The sequence below is a fragment of the Tamandua tetradactyla genome, chromosome 19 (genome assembly GCF_023851605.1).
Source record: "Tamandua tetradactyla isolate mTamTet1 chromosome 19, mTamTet1.pri, whole genome shotgun sequence".
Lineage (NCBI taxonomy): Eukaryota > Metazoa > Chordata > Mammalia > Pilosa > Myrmecophagidae > Tamandua > Tamandua tetradactyla.
Window position 1 is genome coordinate 54,299,556 of NC_135345.1, and position 14,914 is coordinate 54,314,469.

Sequence of the window (14,914 nt, forward strand, 5' to 3'; positions counted from 1 at the left end):
ACTTGGGGCTTTATACAGAATAGAGACATGAGCTCATTTATGTTTTAAAAGAATCATGATGGCACATGTACCAAAAAGATTGTAAAGGGAGAGAGGCAAAGGAGAAGTATAAAAGTAAGCCAGGAGAGACACAATGCTGACCTACACCAGCAGTGGAAGTGGCAAAAAGTGGTCAGATTTTGAATATAATTGAAGATATACTCAAAAGATTCCTTGACATAGCAGATGTAGTGAAAGAGAAAAAGAGATATCAAGGATGTCTCAAAGATTTTTGGTCTAAATAAACAATGCTGGATCTATCATCAACTGAGAATAAGAAGGCAGGAGTTGAAGCTGATTTGGGAGTGAGATTATTGCATTAGTTAGGGTTCTCCAGAGAAACAGAATCAACAGGGAACACTTGCAAATATAAAATTTATAAAAGTGTCTCACGTGACCGTAGGAACGCAGAGTCCAAAATCCACAGGGCAGGCTGCAAAGCCGATGACTCCGATGGATGGCCTGGATGAACTCCACAGGAGAGGCTCACCAGCCAAAGCAGGAATGGAACCTGTCTCCTCTGAGTCCTCCTTAAAAGGCTTCCCATGATTAGATTTAGCATCACTAATTGCAGAAGACACTCCCCTTTGGCTGATTACAAATGTAATCAGCTCTAGATGCAGCTGACGTGATCATGACCTAATCCTAAGAAATGTCCTCATTGCAACAGACAGGCCAGCGCTTGCCCAATCAGATAAACAGGTACCACAACTTGGCCAAGTTGACACCTGTCCCTAACCATGACAATTATGAATTCAGTTTTTGACAGTTCAGATTCTGAAATACCTCACCTGTCTAAATGCACAAATTCACAGAATTTTATCTTCCTAAAGATGTGGTAAGTTCAATGAACATATGGAGTAGAAATTTCAAACTTAAACTGAACACATGGGTAATACGGATGGGCAAGTGAAAGACAGCACATGTCCTAATGCTGAGCTTTCAGCTCAATGGGATAAATGTTTAGCTATTTGTGGAAATGAATTTATAATCATAAAAGAAATTAACATATTGGCAATGTCCCTTGACGGAAGGATGAAAAATTATGGAACTATTAAACTTTACCACTGGGGAAACCCCTGAAATTGTCTCAAACACTAGGGACTTCCAAGCCAATAAGCCAAGCCCTTGATCTTGAGGCTTGCTCTTGTGAAACTTATTTATGTAGGAAAGAAGCTAAGCCTATCTAAGTTATGCCTAAGAATTTCCAAAGATCTCTTTTGTTGCTCACATGTGCCGCCGCCCCCCCCACCCCCACCCCGCCAAGCCCAACTCTGCAAGTAAAATCATTACCCTCCCTGCTACATGGGATATGACACTCAGGGGTGAAAGTCTCCCTGGCAACGTGGGATATGACTTACAACTCCCAGGGATGAGCCTGGCTTTGGCATTGTGGAATCAACAATGCCTTCCTAACCAAAAGGGGGGAAAGAACTATAACAAAATAAGATATCAGTGGCAGAAAGAGTTCAAAAGAGTTGAGAGGCTATTCTGGAGACTACTCTTAGGCAAGTTTCAGCTAGATATTGCTATTTACCATGGTTTACCAAAACCACCCCTGCCAATCCTAAAAAATACCTAAGGCTCTATCCAAGATTCTACAAAAGATTTTATGCACTATGATTACTTTCCAGAAACCTACAACCTCCAGATGGGTTCCTAGACCAAATAAGTCCTGAAACCCAGAGGGGCCAGCCTCTACAGAAAACCAACTAGTTCCATCCCCCCAATCCTATATTACTGACAGCCCTTTCCAGCATAAAAAAAAAAGGTTAGCAGAAATACCCCTAAAGATAGGGAGAAAGATCAAAAGAGAAGATGGAGTTACAACAGCGAAGACAGTATTTAACAAATGAGTATGACTGCTGAATCATTATACTGATATTTCTCTTAATCTCCAGTATCTTGCAGCAGCTAAAAGGAAAAAACCTGAAATTGTGAAACTGTAACCCATACGAAACTCTGAAATGTGTTCTATAACTATATTGCTGTGGTAGGCTTTGAAATTTATTGTTTTGTATATTTCACAATAAAAGAATATATATATATATTTTTGCATGGTCAGGCACCAGGAATTGAAGCGAGGTCTCCATCCTGTTAATTTAAAAATCTGTTAATTTAGTACAAATTTAAAAATGTTTTTGTATGAGGAAGAACAAAGGAATGTCATTACTTCAGGATACTGAAAATTGATGATAATTAATATTTTAAAATTTTAACTTATGTGTGAGACTAAGGCAAAAAATGTTTATTTGGTATAAAATTTGTATTTTCACTAGTGCAGTTCCTAATATAACTTATGTGGACAGCTTAAGTGAACACCATAAGTACATGGAATCTTGAGTAGGGCATAAGATTTTGTAGGTTTGTCCAGAGTGATGTCCCAGTAAATTCCAGAGTGATCTGAACAGTGAGTAAAAAAGTACTTGCAAAGTCCCCTTGGGGGAATGGTGAGAAAGGGGGAAAATTCAACTTCCCCAAGTGGAGAATTCTTGATATTCTCACAAGCAGTGGGGACAACCAAAGTAACAGGCTGAGTCCCCAATCTTGAGGTTTGTTCATATGAAACTTTACCCCACAAAGGATAGGTGAAGCCTACTTAAAATTAGACTAAGAGTCACCCCCAAGAGAACCTCTTTTGTTGCTCAGATGTGGCCTCTCTCTCCAGCCAACACAATAAGCAAATGCACTGCCTTCCCCGTCTTCATGGGACATGACTCCCAGGGGTGCAGACCTTCCTGGCAATGAGGGACAGAAATCCTAGAATGAGCTGGGACTCAGCATCCAGGGATTGAGAAAACCTTCTCAACCAAAAGAGGGAAGAACGAAATCAGACAAAATCAAGTTTCAATGGTTGAGAGATTCCAAACAGAGTTGAGAGGTTATCCTGGAGGTTATTTTTATGCATTAAATACATATCACCTTGTCAAGATGTAATGGAGAGGCTGGAGGGAACTGCCTGAAAATGTAGAGCTGTGTTCCAGTAGCCATGTTTCTTGAAGATGATTGTATAATGATATAGCTTTCACAATGTGACTGTGTGATTGTGAAAAACTTGTGTCTGATGCTCCTTTTACCTACCTTATCAACAGATGGAATAAAAACAAATAATAGAGGAAACAAATGTTAAAATAAATTTAGATTGAAATGGCAGTGATCAATGAAAGGGAGGGGTAAGGAGAATGGTGTGTATGAATTCTTTTCTGTTGTTTTTTTATTTCTTTTCTGAATTGATGCAAATGTTCTAAGAAATGATCATGATAATGAATATGCAACTACGTGATGATATTGCGAATTACTGATTATATATGTAGAACAGAATGATCATATGTTAAGAATGTTTGTGTTTTTATATTTTTCTTAAGAGTTAAAAAATTTTTTAAAAATATGAATAGCAAAATGGCTCAATTTTAGAGAAAAACACAGAATTAAACTCGTACTGTTTACCCAAATTATACAGAACCCATGGAATTGGAGACTTATTTATGAGTCTCAGAATACAACTAAAAATTCTAGCTCTGTGACCAAATTCTGAATTATGCTTGTATTCACCTGATTCTCTACAAGCACCATCTTATTCATGAAACCAGGAAATGAAACTTAATTATTTAAGGCATATATTAAAATTACTCTATTACAAGCCTCATCACCATGCACACTCCCATAATATTCTAGCATTAGCATCAAATTAACAGATTATTATATATATATATGCTTTTAAACAGTAAGTTATGTAAATACAACCTGTAAATTTCACAGTATTAACTTCTGATGATTCATGGATTCAACTGACCCAATTCAATTTCATTAAATTATTTGTACCAAACTAAGAAAAACAGAATTTTGCCCATCTAAATCACATACATTTTAAAATATTCTTTATATTTATATAAATCTTATGAGCAAAAACAATAATGTTAAATAAATTAAGACAAAGCATACGGTTGAATTGGTTTATAGTATAGACTACCAAAAAAATCTATTTCAAGAAACATCTATAATGAATAGTTTAGAAAGGGTAAAAGAAGGAGGCTGGGCACATAGACACTTCTTCATTAAACTAACCAAGGACTGCATTATTATAATGCAAGATCAAAGAGAATTTAAAAAGGACCTCTGGAAAGAAGCTCATTATGTGCAAGCACATGCACACACACACACACTCACTCACATCAATCAAAAAAATAACGTAGGTTATCCCAAAGCCCAACCAACTCTACACTAAGTGAACTAATTTCATGTACTAGATGTTAGGATAGAAAAGTGCTCAAATGGGAAAAAAACATTTTCAGGGCCCATATAAAAAATTTCAGCCCTCACTGATCCAATTCAGTTTTAAATGTAAGTTGCAAAAGGGACAATCTTTTCCTTATATCTAATGAATAAATCATTGTCAAATACCACACACCTTGTAATTAAAGGGTACCACTTTATTTATGCAGGTCCTCACTTCAAAATCTAAGATCACATAGGAATATCCCTTTCCATTTCTGAACAGCATAAGCAACACAAACCATGCTATTCTCTTTTTTTTTCCACGAGAGAGTAATTTATTAAATAAAAACATAAATTTCTGAATGCAAAAATATTCCATAATTAAAGGCAAAAAATACATATGACCTAGGAAAAAACTTGCAAAAGCTTATTTGATCGTGTACAAAGAAATCCTATAAACTGACGAAGAACCAACAGCCCAAATTGGTACAAGCTATAAAACTCAAAATTTGAAACATAAGAGGAAATTCAGATGGCCAGAAAGCATATGAAAAGAAGTCCAGTAACATTTTATCAAGCATCAGTTTAGCAAAAATATTAAAACTTTGATAAGAACCAGTACTGGCAGATATATGGAGAAGGGACATTGTTTTTCCACTGCTGTTGGGGAAAAAAGGCAAGTGATCTGTCAGCACTTATTAAAATGTAAAATGTGCCAAGCTATTCTCTTGGCATGTTAGTTGCCCCTACCAGCAGAACAGTAAGTACAGATATATCATCAAGATGGTCCCCAGTCAACATTAAGGGCAGCTACAATTCTTTGACCTCACCATTCACAAAGCCAAAAACAAACAAAAACCCCTGGGGATTCAGAGGGCAAAAATGCTGTTTTCCCATGCCTTGTGAGAAAGTTGTAAAATTTGACATCCTATAGCCATAATTGTAATACCTCCTTTATCTAAAGACTACTGCCCTAGTCCAGGCCAATACCATGGCTCATGCAGACTGCTGCAACCGCCTCCTAACTACTCCATGTTCCATCTAATTCTTCTACTATTATTTCTGGGCCCTGCTTGAGCGCTCCAACCTCACTTACCAAGGTACGATCCTTTGTGTTCACTATATTCCTGCCATGATACAGAAATATCCTTTCAGTTTCTTAGGAAAGCCAAGCTCATTTTGGCTTAGTTTTGGCACTTGCTGTTCTCCAGAACAGGAGTCCTCTTCACAAGACTCTCTCATATCCTTCCTAAATGTTACCTCTCAGATTTGATTACCTCTCTAATCACATTATTTTCAATCACAGTACTCAACAATTTTCTCAGACATCATTTGGCTATTAGCCATATGCTCCATGAGGGCAGGGACTATGTGTGCTTCATTCGTAACTATATACCAAGAGCCTCACATAACAGGTGTCATAAAATGGGAATTTAATAAATATCTGCTCCTTATCAGAAAACCTCAATAAGATAGCTGATAATCAAGGATTAAACAAAAAATATTCCTAGAAAAAAATATGACTATCATACTACCCAAATACTAAGATTCAAGTACCTAAATCTAGCACTCAGAATCAACTTCTCTCACTTTACACACAGTACACAGTTCTAATGAGGTTGATTATTCCACTTTCAAGCAACAGCTGATCAATAACATATGAGAGAAGCAGACAAATAGGAAGCAATAGCCCATATGCAAAATTCAAAAGACAGTGCCATTTAGAAAAGGTCCTCAAGACCCAACATATCAATGGCCCGTAAGGATCTTACTGTGTACCAACAGCGATAATATTTAATTTTGATGAAAAGAATCCTCTAGTCAGACAGATAAATCTCATTTATACTCAGGACCTTCTTTTAAAACAGGAAAACATACATCATACTTTAGATTGATTTACAGTAAAGATTAAGAAAAATGTACCTGTAAAGACAAACATCAAAATATGTGTCAGGTAGTAGAATGCTTGCCTTTCATGCAGGAGACCTGGGTTCAATTCCCGGATCATGCACACACTCACACACACACACCTTCTCCACGCCAAAAAAAAAATATATATATATATATATATATATATATATATATATATATATACACATCAAGTAATAATTTACTGAATGCCTATTATGTGTTGAGGTCATTATCTAAATTATTTCAGGCTCTCACACCTAACCTATGGGGTAGATCTTATTCCTTTTTGTAGACAGGAAAACTGCAGTTCATAAAGGTTACTCTGTCTATGACTACAATTAGAAAATGTCTGAGAAATGGAAATGACCTGCTTGACTTCAAAGACCACAATATTTCCACAGCATCACCTATTACTTTCCAAATATTTTGGCATAAGAATCCCATAAGCTCTTATTAAAAATAAAATTCTTCCCTTAAGATTCTGGTTAGGGAAGTCTGAGTTAAAAGCCTAAAATCTATACTTTTAACAAGTGCTCTCAGTGATTCTGACAATCAAACAAATTTAAGAATTTAGAATTTAGGAAATCTTGCCCCTGGGATTCAGCTAGACTGCTTAAACATGGAAACAATGGTATAAAATCTGATTTTATAAATGGATTCTGAAACAAATTATGACAAAGCCACAAGAAGTCTTATACAGAAGATGTTAGTAAGGATACCTGATAGCACGGTATATTTAAAGCTTAATTCTATTGAGAATGAAATCTTTCTTTTTTTTAAACATAACAACATACAAACATGAACAAGAGAATGAAATCTTAAATAGCTTTTTAGTATATTAGAAAACCAAGCTAGGTATACATAAACACTTAAAAGATTCTCTTCTAAGTATATAATTGGTCTAATGTCCTAGGCCTTTTACCCTTCTAGGAATATAAGCTGGAATTCAAGAGGAGCTCTCAAATTAAAAGTATTATTCATTAGGGTAACATTATTAGAGTAATCTTATTACTTAAAATAATAATGACATTTGATAAATTACTTACCATCCTAAATAATTCCATATAATTTACTTATCATGATCATTTAGTCTCTGTACTCTACCAAGTTAGTCACGTAAAATTTTAAGGACTAATCAGTTTCACATCTCTTGGTAGGCAGAAATTCAACACAGAAATTCACATGATATACCATGTGAATTTCCAAATTCAAATATGGTAAAACTGAAACTTCACTACCATATTCCTCATTTCTTCAGGAAAGTTTAGTCATTAAGTTTTTGTAGTTGGTCCTACTAGAATGCTTAATATATTTTTTCATATTACAAAGAAATGTTCAATATTATATATCAAATTAATTTCCTTTCAAATTATAAGGAGTAAGAAAAATCTCTGAGGAAAAAATGTCTAACTTAATTTGAAAATTTCTTCACAAGTAAATTTTGATTAACATTTTTAATGGTTTAAAAAACATTAATTTTGAATATGACTTTTAAGAATTCTATTTTAAAACACTGTTTCCCCTGGTTAAGTGCATCAAGAAGAAAACAGTGGTTCCTCTGGCAATTCCGGCAGGATCTTCATTTAGTGAATACCTAAGTACCTGTAACAGTCCAGACACTATGTTAAATAGTGGAGAAATAAAGACTAATGAGCACAGCTGTTGTTCTCAAGGATATATACAGTCATGTGGAGAAATTTCAACACAATTTTCAAAAATCTCAAAACAAAAAGTACAATCTTTAAAAATGGAATATGCCTCTCATATCATGCTGGGTGGGAGAAAGGAGATGGGAGTCATAAAGCTTTTTAAAACTGCACACAATCATTTAGTTGAAGTGATTCTGTTATTTGAGCAAATCAGGTCCGAGTCTCCTATTAATAACCACAGGATAGTAATCTTGAGGTACTGCTGCATATCAAGACAGAGAAACTTTTATGAATTCTATCATTTGGACAGTCAATAAATACTGAGGTGTTCTTGGGACATCTCTTATGCAAAGATCATACTGTAGTCAAAAGTACTTTCAAAACTTACATTTTCAAGTCAAACTTCCAAATCTTTTAATATTCTACTGCATAACTGGGACAAAGACAAGCAAAGAGAGTGCTGTTGCACAGCACCATAAAAACTGGTGCTGAACATAATCTAATTCAACCTGTCTGGATAACTCATTTGAACAATCGAAACACAGGGAGGCCAGCATAAGAATGAGGGTCTTTAATTCTGTATAGCTTAATGTAATACCTGGATATATCATAGAATATATTAAGCAGATAATAAAAAAGCCCCTTAAGGGTCGAGAGAAAAAAATACATAAATATTAAACTTTACCACCAGGGAAACCCCTGATGCTGTGTCAAACATTAGGGACACCCAAATCAATAGGCTAAACCCTTGATCTTGAGGCTCGCTCTTATGAAGCTTAGCCTACCTATAGACATGCCTAAGTTACTTCTGGAGGACCTCTTCTGCTGCTCAGATATGGCCTCACTCTGAGCCCATCTCTGCAAGTGAAATCACTGCCCTACCCCTTACGTGGGACATAACATCAGGGGTGAAAGTCTCCCTGGTGGCGTGGGAGATGACTCCCAGGGATGAGTCTGACCCTGGCACCGTGGGATCAACAATTCCATCCTGAACAAAAGGGGGAAAAGAAGTGTAACTAATGAGGTATCAGTGGCTGAGGTATCAGTGGCATATAGTTGAGATGCTACCCTGGAGGTCACTCTTACACAAGCTTCAGTTAGACATTGTTACCTATTATAACTTGCAATGAAAACCATTCCAGTCAATCCTAAAGAACACCTAGGGCAATAAATAAAATTCTACAAAGGGTCCACGCACTAGGGTAACTTTCCAGAAACCTACAGTCTCCAGATGGGTCCCTGGACCAGGTAAGTCCTGAAACCTAGAGAGCCCAGCCTCTTCAGAGCATCAGCTAGTTCTATCTTCCTACCCTTTATTACTGACAGTCCTTTCAGTGTGAAAAAGTTAGAACAGCCATAGCCCAAATATCCCTAAAGAGTGGGATAAGAAGATCAAAGGTGACGGTGGTTTAACAAACAAATATGACTGCTGAATCATTAAACTGATACTTCTTTTAGCCTCTAGTATCTTAGAGCAACTAGAAGTAAAAACCTAAAATGGTGGAATTGTAACACATACCAAACTTTGAAATCTGTTCTACTGCCTAATCTTGCACTGTTCTTTGAAATTTATTGCTTTTGTATATATGTTATTTTTCACAAAAAAGAAAAAAAAGTTGATTGTGATGATAAAAAATATATTTATTCTTTCTAGCCTCCTATGTTCTAGCTAAAAAGAAAAATCTGAGATGATGGTATGGTAGCCCATGATAAACTCTGGGATCTGTCCTGTAACAACTTGTTGAAGAGTGCTCTGAAAACTACTGCTTTTTTCTTTCTTTGCTTTGTATATATGTTATATTATACAATAAAAAAAAGTAAAAAAATAAAAAATGGTGCTGAAGATTAAGGAATTACTTGTGGAGATGGAAGACTATACCTCAGAAAAGAGTACACCAAGACACAATAATTTAGTGCAATTAAAAGATACTAAAAACAAAAAAATAAATGGGAGGACAGGGAATGTTTTGAATGTTCTTTTTTCTTAATTTTATTTTTACTGTTTTTGGAATAATGAAAATGTTCAAAAATCAATGGCGATGATGAATGCACTGACTGAATAATTTGAATTATTATATGGTATGTGACTATAAGTCCAAAAAATTGCATTAAAAAATCAATTAACCATTTAAAAAAGAGAAAACAACATTACATTAGAAACAAAACTCTGCAAAATAACTTGGCGAGCTTAAACTAGAAGTCAAAGATTGTGCAGGCCCTAGGAAAGCTCCAAATTTGATTTTGATATAGGAGAGGCATAAAATGAGAAAGCAGCAAATAACATTAATTATAGTGATATATTAACTAAGAAGTACTGGCCTAAAACTACTTTTATATTCTGATCTTTTGAACTAACATATTCCTTAAGAGTCATCACAGTGAAATATGAAAGATCAATATATTTTGCTCAAATTTATTTTGAGGAATAAAGAACACCATAATTTTTAAACACTAGCCAGTATGGTCAACACTTCCTAATAAATTAAGTTACCTTTTTCCCATCTTCATTACATAATAAAACAAGAATTCACCTTGAAAACTCATCTCAGTCAGTCTCTATGAAACAGGAAATCGACTTTTAATCAAATTGTAACCTCAAGCTTATTAAACTACAGGTACATAATTGTACAATAGGAATATAATGTGTCATTTACCTCCCTTCCTTCCAATACCACTTCTCTACAAAATATGTTTATGTACAAGATTTCTCTGTTTGAGCTACTACCTTCTTCCTTACTGCTACACCCAAATCTAACAATGAAGGAAAATTACTATATTCATTCAGATTATAAAAAAGTAATATTGACCATAATGAAAGGGCAAAATACAAGCCTGGATGGGGTCAATATGAAAACATTTGTATCAAAAAAAACTTTGCTTAGCCAAATTAAGATATTTCACATCCTTATGTCCCCCAAATCTGATTATCCTCCCAATTAACATAGATCTGTGTAGTAGAAAGGTAACTCATTTTGTCAAACCACAATTATATGCCAATCATATCATAAGAGGATACAGTAGCTTCTAAACTGAGTAATACTGAAATATTACAGCAGGAAAAAAAAGAGTAAAATTATTCAACTGCAAAAGCCTACTCAAAAGTGAAATCTGTAAAAAATGCATATGAATGGACCCAGGTCCTTCCACACTAACCTGAATCTCTCAGATCATTCAGCTTACACTCTAGTTTACTTTTATTCAATTTGGTGAAAGACACCTGCCCTTAATTTAATTTAAAAAAAACGAATGGGGAAGGTCAGAAGCAGTGATAAGCTTCAGGTCTTACTACAACTGTTTTAAAAGTTTCTATTCTAAAGCAAGAAAAACTGAAAATTCTCAACAGCTGTATTAACAAATTAAGCAATTTCAAAAATCTTGATAGGTGCCACTGAGCTACCTACTAGCTTAGTACACCTATGAATTACGCATGACAAGTCATGTAAAAAGTTTTGTATTACTATTACCATAACTATCTGTGTCACCACAAAGCAAGCTTAGGTCTTGCAGAAAGATCCTTATTAATTCTTATCGAAATATCATACAGCAATTTAAGTCCATAAAAGCAGTTTACAAATGGAAAAATAGGAACAAAGTGAATCAACGTTAGATTCAAAAATGGTAGTTCTGATTTTTTAGCACTTACCTATCTTTCTCAAAGTGGAAAACTTGATCTGTGGAGAATAAAGGCTAACATTTATTGAGCACAGTACACACACTATGATGGATTCTTGGCATGCACTGTCTCATTTAATATTAAATGATCATAAAAGTTAGACTATAATTAACCCCATTTTAACTCAAAAGCCACAAACAAATAATTTACCCAAGAAGTGGCAAGAGGCTATATTTGAACCCAGAATCTAGAACCAAGGTAATCGAGAGAAGAAGGAAGTGAATGAGAGATACCACAGAAATACGAACTTCCAATGTAGCAAAACATATCATTTAGCAGTGGTGTATGTTTCTTCCTTACGCCCTAAATAATGGTTTTCAGCCCTGGCTATACACTGGATCGCCCATGGAACTTTTTAAACAATATGGATGCCTGCGCCCCTCTCTCAGATATTTGACCTTCAAAGGGCCTGGGACAGGGCACAGGAGGGTATGTTTTTAAAGCTGCCCAGTTGTTTCTAATGGCAGCTAAGACTGGGAACCACTAATAACTCCTTCCCATCTGTTCATCTCTTTCAGTAGCCAGTCAGCTACAATCAAATTTACTGACCACCTATTTGCTTCTGGGCACCTGGCCCATCATATCTCCCATTTACCCAACAAAGTGCTTAGCTTTTCTTCAACTGTAGTTGCACACTTTTAAACTTTTGCCTGCCATCCTTTGACAGGTGGAATGTACAAGCAAAGGACCGGGAGATAGCATGAAAAAGTTTGAAAGTCCCTTCTTTAAAGCCATAAGCTCATCACATTTAAAACAATATAAAAAGGTCATAAGAATCAAACCAAAAACTAAATGATAGGTTCTGAGACTAAAAAAGTTCTGTGATATGTTAAAAAAGACTACCTGTGATATTTGGTTATATGTATTAATTCAGCTAGTGATGACAGTTAAAACACTTAAGTAACTGTTATTGTGGTGAATAAATTTCATTGCCTTGTCATTCCAATGACAGCAATTACACAGTTTTTACCCTGTTAAATCACCTGAATATAAACTAACACATGCCAAAAGAAATCAGAGAATTAAATAAGCATATCCAAACAACAGTATGGTTGGTCAAATCATACAGAGAAATGCAAGGATTTTGCTGATGATCTCACATGAGAAGTCTCACTGTTTCACTAAACTTTTTCACAGCACTTCCCACTCATTCTATACCAAAAATATCATGAAACAGTTCCAAACATTCTTGGACTTGCTGGTCCTTTCATTTCATTTAAAAGGTGAAGTACAGAAATATCTGACAAGTATGGAAGTTTATCTATGACCTAAACAAGAGATCGCACATGAAAAAAGTATTAATACTTCCTTCCACTCGTACAAAACTGATTTCCCAGAGAAACATTACAAAACTTCCTATTCCGGACAGCTCATTATTTGGTTCAAGTCTTCACATTCCTTCATTAGTCATAACTTTTCAGAAAGCTTGCATTACTTATTGTTCAAGTAATATCAGACTTTTAAATGTTGATAGTCGTATTTACTGGAAACCTTAACAAATGAAGATGCCATCCAAGAGTCAGTGCCTAAAGGAGGGACTTAGAGACCCTTCAGTAACCAGAGCAGAGCTTATCCGACTTAGTGTTTTGAAAACTGAGTTGTAAACACTGTATCTTTCTGGATATTTTCAATATATGTTCGTCTATACAGTTTATCATAAACAGTTATAGAAACTTAGTTGGCACTGGTTCTGCAGAAACTAACTGTAAGTAACTTGGAAGACACTGGATATGTGTAAAATAGACAGTGTATTCATGAAATGAACGTTCACAACGACAGTGAACCTCATTACTGATGGTCTCTGAGGTCTCATACGGCCCACATCTGGCTTCCGAGCCACATGTCACTAGGTTCAAAGGCATAGAAAAGGCCGGAGAACCATAAAACTGGGTGAGAAAACACGGGCAGGCACCTCGTAAGTACGTGTACTTCCACCCCGAAGCTGAACGGTGGCCCGAAAGGAAGATCCTAAAGAAAAACCTGCCCTACTGGGATCCGTCACAGCGCACAGGCCTGTGGGGCCTGCTAAAAGGGGTGTGGGGGGACTGATGGGGGAGGAAGGGCAATTTCTGTCCCCACTTCAGGGACCTAAACAAATCAAAATAAAGCAAGTTCGTACTTCCTGGTCGCCTACTCTTCCCGAAGGCCCCGGGGAACAAGAGCTTTCGAGGGCCCAGCCCGCCCTGCACCTCCCGTCCTCACCCTCTCCCAGGCCTTACACGGTGACGTGACCGGAGCCGCGGACCACCACCGGGTCCGGCGAATACTTAAGCAGCTGCTCCTCCAGGGCCCGCTCCTCATCTTCCTCCTCCTCATAGATCTCGTCGAAATCCGCCATCCTAAGACTCCAAGGCCCTCAGCCCAAAGGGCCTGACTTCAAGGGCTGGGGCTGGCGTACGGGCCGGCGAGGCGGCAGAGGCTGAGGGGAGTCGCTGCCGCCGGCTCAGAGGCCGCTGAGTTCGCGCTAAGGCTGTCTTGGCTCTGGCTACAGGAGAGACGGGGTCCCAGCCGTCGTCGCCGCCGCCGCCGCCATTACCATCAGCAATAACAACAACACAATGTCAACATCCGCCCCGGGGCGGACACCTCCACCAGTGCCGCCGCCGCCGCCGCAGCAACTCAGGAAACCACAGCAACAGCCGGAGCCACCCGCAGCGGGAGCAGCCGGCTACGACATCGCGAGACTTCCTGGGAATGCGGGCGGGGGCGCGAGGGTTAGAGGGTGGGCGGGCGCGCGCAAGTGGCAGGAGCGCGCGCTCCCAGGCCACCTTCCTACCTCCGTTCGCAGCCGCCGACGACTCCTCAGGCGCGCGCTCCCGCCCGCGCTGGCCCCACCCAGCAGCTCCTCCGTCTCTAACCCCGAAGGGGACTAGTCTGCCGGCTCTAAGTGATGACCTAACTCCGAGAACCAAGTACGGAGTGTTTAGTGGAGCATACAGTTCCCCAAAGTAATCTCTAACCGAAACAAACAACTGAAAAGAAAATACTTGTTTGGAATAGAGACTTTATCGTGTATGTGATAGCCTGTTTATCTAATAACTAATTTCGCTTTTCCTCAGTTTGTTTTAGTCTGATTAGAAAGGACAGTCTGTACTTTCCCAGTTTGAGGAGCGCAGTCCCGACACACTTCAAGCATTTTTGTCTAAATTCAAACATCTTGTGCCATCATCCCCTTAAATATAGTCCAATTTGTGAAGCCCAAGGATCCTGCTTAATTTCAAGAAAGGTCACCATTATCATGCCATGAAACAAAATTGATAAATTCTCTAGATTCCAGATTAGAAATGTGCTGTTTCTTGTCCCAATGTCTTCCCCAACATAACCCATTTTCTTCCTTAAAACTTAGTGAATCTCCTTTCCTATTTATTATCACCCCACCTCCCGAGCAACGTTTGATGAATTGGGCTTCCCTGCTTAGACCACTGGT

General features: G+C 37.5%; 1 protein-coding gene across 2 annotated transcripts in view; it reads right to left on the minus strand.

Annotated features, from left to right (window-relative positions):
- CHIC2 (cysteine rich hydrophobic domain 2) overlaps window positions 1–14,159 on the minus strand; it is a 52,106-nt gene extending 37,947 nt beyond the window's left edge. The window contains exon 1 of one of the 2 annotated variants that reach the window (XM_077136883.1): window positions 13,707–14,154. In XM_077136883.1, the coding sequence (XP_076992998.1) occupies window positions 13,707–13,825 (119 nt within the window). In that variant the 5' untranslated portion in view covers window positions 13,826–14,154. Of the gene's footprint in view, window positions 1–13,706 lie in introns of both variants that reach the window. The other variant, XM_077136882.1, reaches the window with a different exon arrangement.
- Window positions 14,160–14,914: the final 755 nt, after the last annotated feature.